General features: G+C 46.6%; 1 protein-coding gene across 1 annotated transcript; it reads right to left on the bottom strand.

Moving 5' to 3' along the window:
* Positions 1–774: 774 nt before the first annotated feature.
* LOC120999346 lies at positions 775–4,654 on the bottom strand. Its single transcript, XM_040430214.1, has 6 exons — positions 4,474–4,654; positions 3,788–3,941; positions 3,267–3,580; positions 1,669–1,822; positions 1,059–1,461; positions 775–780 (listed from the first exon to the last, which is right to left on the bottom strand). The coding sequence occupies exons 1-6, from the start codon at positions 4,652–4,654 to the stop codon at positions 775–777; spliced, it is 1,212 nt and encodes a 403-aa protein (XP_040286148.1).
* Positions 4,655–4,941: the final 287 nt, after the last annotated feature.

The raw sequence follows: 4,941 nt of genomic DNA, 5'->3' as shown, positions 1-4,941 counted from the left end.
TTTCACACTTGCGTTTTTCTTTTCCGGCATAGAGTTCTGTCACAGGGGCTCTATACCGGAAAAGAACTGATCAGTTTTATCCTAATGCATTCTGAATGGAGAGTAATCCGTTCAGGATGTCTTCAGTTCAGTCGTTTTGACTGATCAGGCAAAAGAGAAAACCGCAGCATGCTACGGTTTTCTCTCTGGCGAAAAAAACTGAAGACATGCCTGAATGCCTGATCCGGCATTTTTTCCCATAGGAATGTATTAGCGCCGGATCCGGCATTCAGAATACCGGAACGACGGATCCGTCGTTCCGGGCCTGCGCATGCGCAGATTGGTAAAAATGTGAAAAAATGTACAAGACGGATCCGTCGGTCCGCATGACAAGCGGAGAGACGGATCCGTCCTTGCAATGCATTTGTGAGACGGATCCGCATCCGGATCCGTCTCACAAATGCTTTCAGTCAGCGGCGGATCCGGCGGGCAGTTCCGACGACGGAACTGCCCGCCGGATCACACTGCCGCAAGTGTGAAAGTATGCTAAAATATACCATTTGGATGTACAGAGATAGGTTTCTCTATGCTCATTCTGCAGGACCTGCGGTGACATCACCGTGCTTACCACACTGAACGGGGTATCGCACTCTTTCACACAGCGGATTACTCGCATGGCATCCACTTGTGTGAAAGAGCCTTAATAGAGGCTCCTAACTGTACTCCAAAAATGAGAGGTTTCGCATCCCTTTAAAAAAAATACATTGCACAAATACGTTAGAACCAAAATAAACTTTATGTCTGAAAATAGGCATATATAAAACTAAAAACAAATTTTACAACTCAAATAATTCCCTAGTAAATTGGCCTGCAGGCCTTGTGGAGGTGGCCCGTCCCTCTTCATGTTCACGTCGGTGTATCTGGCCAGTATAAGAGCCGCTGGCTGCTGGCCAATCATGGCTGTACAGTGGTGGGGAAGTAACAGGGCATCTGGATAGAGATGGACGAGGCCCAGGGGTGCTTACTGGAACCCATGGTGTTCCAATTACTCTCCATTTGTATTGCTCTATTATATGTACCAATTCTGTGGGGTCTTGGGGCCATGAGAAGATATCAAGGATCGTGTTCATGGTAGACATGAACACGGGCCGACGCACTTCTGGCACACAAGAGAGGAATGGAGACAGAGATCGGAGCATTAATTCCTCAGGGCTCTCTGATTGATTTCTATTTAGATAGTCTAGTACTCGACTATCTATGACAGCGCAATTATCTGTTGGTGCTTGCACAGGAGGATTCCGGCTCCGGCGTCTTGGTGCTGGATGGATCTCTGCTGGTGTTTCCTCTGGACCACTTGATGTCTGAATTTGCTGTGACATCTCTGGTGGGTTTGTTGTGGCGTCATCCGGTGATTTCTGTGTCTCCATTTGGGTCTCATCCGAATCTATCGACCCAGTCTGCTCCTCCAGATTATCAACAGTGCTGAAATAAAAATTTTAAAATTTATAGTTTTTGTCTTAATTTTCTATACACCTTTTTTTTGTTTTACCACCAATTGGTTTTTGCAGGTGCACACAGAGAGGGCTCCGAGTGTCGCCTCTGTCAACCGTGCCATAGCTTCGCCCCAGTGTAATAATAGTACGTCACTTGACAGTAAAAATAAAAATGTAATAATATATATTTACTTACGGTCGCAACTCCATGATATCTCTTAAGAACCGCAGCTGCTTGGTGTAAATGTAGGGACGTTTCTTTGCACCCCCGTCACCGCTACGTGAAGTTTCCGACAGCTCCCTTCTAAATTGATCACGGGTGCTGTTCCACCTTGTCTTTGCTATTTTTACTGTAAAAAAAATAATAATATATATTTACATTCTATTTATGCAGTGCATTAGGGGGTGTCACATTCTTTGGGGTGCACTTGGTGTTGTCACATACTTTGGGGTGCATTTGATGTTGTCATATACTTTGCGGTGCACTTGGGGGCCTCACATACTTTGCGGTACATTGGGGGGCGTATCATACTTTGGGGCGGCACGTACTTTGGGGTGCACTTGGTGTTGTCACATACTTTGGGGTGCATTTGATGTTGTCATATACTTTGCGGTGCACTGGGGGCATCACATACTTTGCGGTACATTGGGGGGGCGTATCATACTTTAGGGGGGCACGTACTTTGGGGTGCACTTGGTGTTGTCACATACTTTGGGGTGCATTTGATGTTGTCATATACTTTGCGGTGCACTGGGGGGCGTCACATACTTTGCCATACATTGGGGGGGGCGTATCATACTTTGGGGGGGCACGTACTTTGGGGTGCACTTGGTGTTGTCACATACTTTGGGGTGCACTTGGTGTTGTCACATACTTTGGGGTGCATTTGATGTTGTCATATACTTTGCGGTGCACTGGGGGACATTACATATTTTGTGGTACATTGGGGGGCGTATCATACTTTGGGGGGGCACGTACTTTGGGGTGCACTTGGTGTTGTCACATACTTTGGGGTGCATTTGATGTCATATACTTTGCGGTGCACTGGGGGGCGTCACATACTTTGCGGTACATTGCGGTACATCCGGATCCGTCTCACAAATGCTTTCAGTCAGCGGCGGATCCGGCGGGCAGTTCCGACGACGGAACTGCCCGCCGGATCACACTGCCGCAAGTGTGAAAGTACCCTAAAATATACCATTTGGATGTACAGAGATAGGTTTCTCTATGCTCATTCTGCAGGACCTGCGGTGACATCACCGTGCTTACCACACTGAACGGGGTATCGCACTCTTTCACACAGCGGATTACTCGCATGGCATCCACTTGTGTGAAAGAGCCTTAATAGAGGCTCCTAACTGTACTCCAAAAATGAGAGGTTTCCCATCCCTTTAAAAAAAATACATTGCACAAATACGTTAGAACCAAAATAAACTTTGTCTGAAAATAGGCATATATAAAACTAAAAACAAATTTTACAACTCAAATAATTCCCTAGTAAATTGGCCTGCAGGCCTTGTGGAGGGGGCCCGTCCCTCTTCATGTTCACGTCGGTGTATCTGGCCAGTATAAGAGCCGCTGGCTGATGGCCAATCATGGCTGTACAGTGGTGGGGAAGTAACAGGGCATCTGGATAGAGATGGACGAGGCCCAGGGGTGCGGTGTTCCAATTACTCTCCATTTGTATTGCTCTATTATATGTACCAATTCTGTGGGGTCTTGGGGCCATGAGAAGATATCAAGGATCGTGTTCATGGTAGACATGAACACGGGCCGACGCACTTCTGGCACACAAGAGAGGAATGGAGACAGAGATCGGAGCATTAATTCCTCAGGGCTCTCTGATTGATTTCTATTTAGATTGTCTAGTACTCGACTATCTATGACAGCGCGATTATCTGTTGGTGCTTGCACAGGAGGATTCCGGCTCCGGCGTCTTGGTGCTGGATGGATCTCTGCTGGTGTTTCCTCTGGACCACTTGATGTCTGAATTTGCTGTGACATCTCTGGTGGGTTTGTTGTGGCGTCATCCGGTGATTTCTGTGTCTCCATTTGGGTCTCATCCGAATCTATCGACCCAGTCTGCTCCTCCAGATTATCAACAGTGCTGAAATAAAAATTTAAAAATTTATAGTTTTTGTCTTAATTTTCTATACACCTTTTTTTTGTTTTACCACCAATTGGTTTTTGCAGGTGCACACAGAGAGGGCTCCGAGTGTCGCCTCTGTCAACCGTGCCATAGCTTCGCCCCAGTGTAATAATAGTACGTCACTTGACAGTAAAAATAAAAATGTAATAATATATATTTACTTACGGTCGCAACTCCATGATATCTCTTAAGAACCGCAGCTGCTTGGTGTAAATGTAGGGACGTTTCTTTGCACCCCCGTCACCGCTACGTGAAGTTTCCGACAGCTCCCTTCTAAATTGATCACGGGTGCTGTTCCACCTTGTCTTTGCTATTTTTACTGTAAAAAAAATAATAATATATATTTACATTCTATTTATGCAGTGCATTAGGGGGTGTCACATTCTTTGGGGTGCACTTGGTGTTGTCACATACTTTGGGGTGCATTTGATGTTGTCATATACTTTGCGGTGCACTTGGGGGCCTCACATACTTTGCGGTACATTGGGGGGCGTATCATACTTTGGGGCGGCACGTACTTTGGGGTGCACTTGGTGTTGTCACATACTTTGGGGTGCATTTGATGTTGTCATATACTTTGCGGTGCACTGGGGGCGTCACATACTTTGCGGTACATTGGGGGGGCGTATCATACTTTAGGGGGGCACGTACTTTGGGGTGCACTTGGTGTTGTCACATACTTTGGGGTGCATTTGATGTTGTCATATACTTTGCGGTGCACTGGGGGGCGTCACATACTTTGCGGTACATTGGGGCCGTATCATACTTTGGGGGGGCACGTACTTTGGGGTGCACTTGGTGTTGTCACATACTTTGGGGTGCACATGGTAAAATTACAGGTCTACACATACCCATGTTCTTTCGCTGGACCTTGCTTGCTTTCTCCCACTCCTCAGGATGCAGCTCCTTTGTTAGTTCCTCCCATGCCGCATCTTTTCTGACACGGTCATGGTATAGCTCTGACCTGGTGTCCCATAATAGGGGCCGTTCTTGTACAAGAATGATGAGCTTCTCCACATTGATGATGGCCATGATTCTCTTGCAGCCTTCCTTTCTCTACTTCCTGGTCCTAGGTGCAGCCACATGTGACTGAAATGGGGTTTCCTAGAATGTTTTCAGTCCAGGGGTCCGTAAAAAACGGATGACATACGGATGCATTTCCGTGTGCTATCAGTTTTTCACGGACCCAATGACTTTCTATGGGGCCAAGTATAGGACATGTTCTAAAAAAAAAGGAACGGACAGCACACGGATGAGAATAAAAGGCATTCCGCAATTTTCGCGGACCCATAGAAATGAATGGGTCCGTGCATTGTCCG

The sequence above is a fragment of the Bufo bufo genome, chromosome 4, assembly GCF_905171765.1.
Source record: "Bufo bufo chromosome 4, aBufBuf1.1, whole genome shotgun sequence".
In the NCBI taxonomy this organism is placed as follows: Eukaryota; Metazoa; Chordata; class Amphibia; order Anura; family Bufonidae; genus Bufo; species Bufo bufo.
This window is presented reverse-complemented; position numbering and strand designations above follow the sequence as displayed.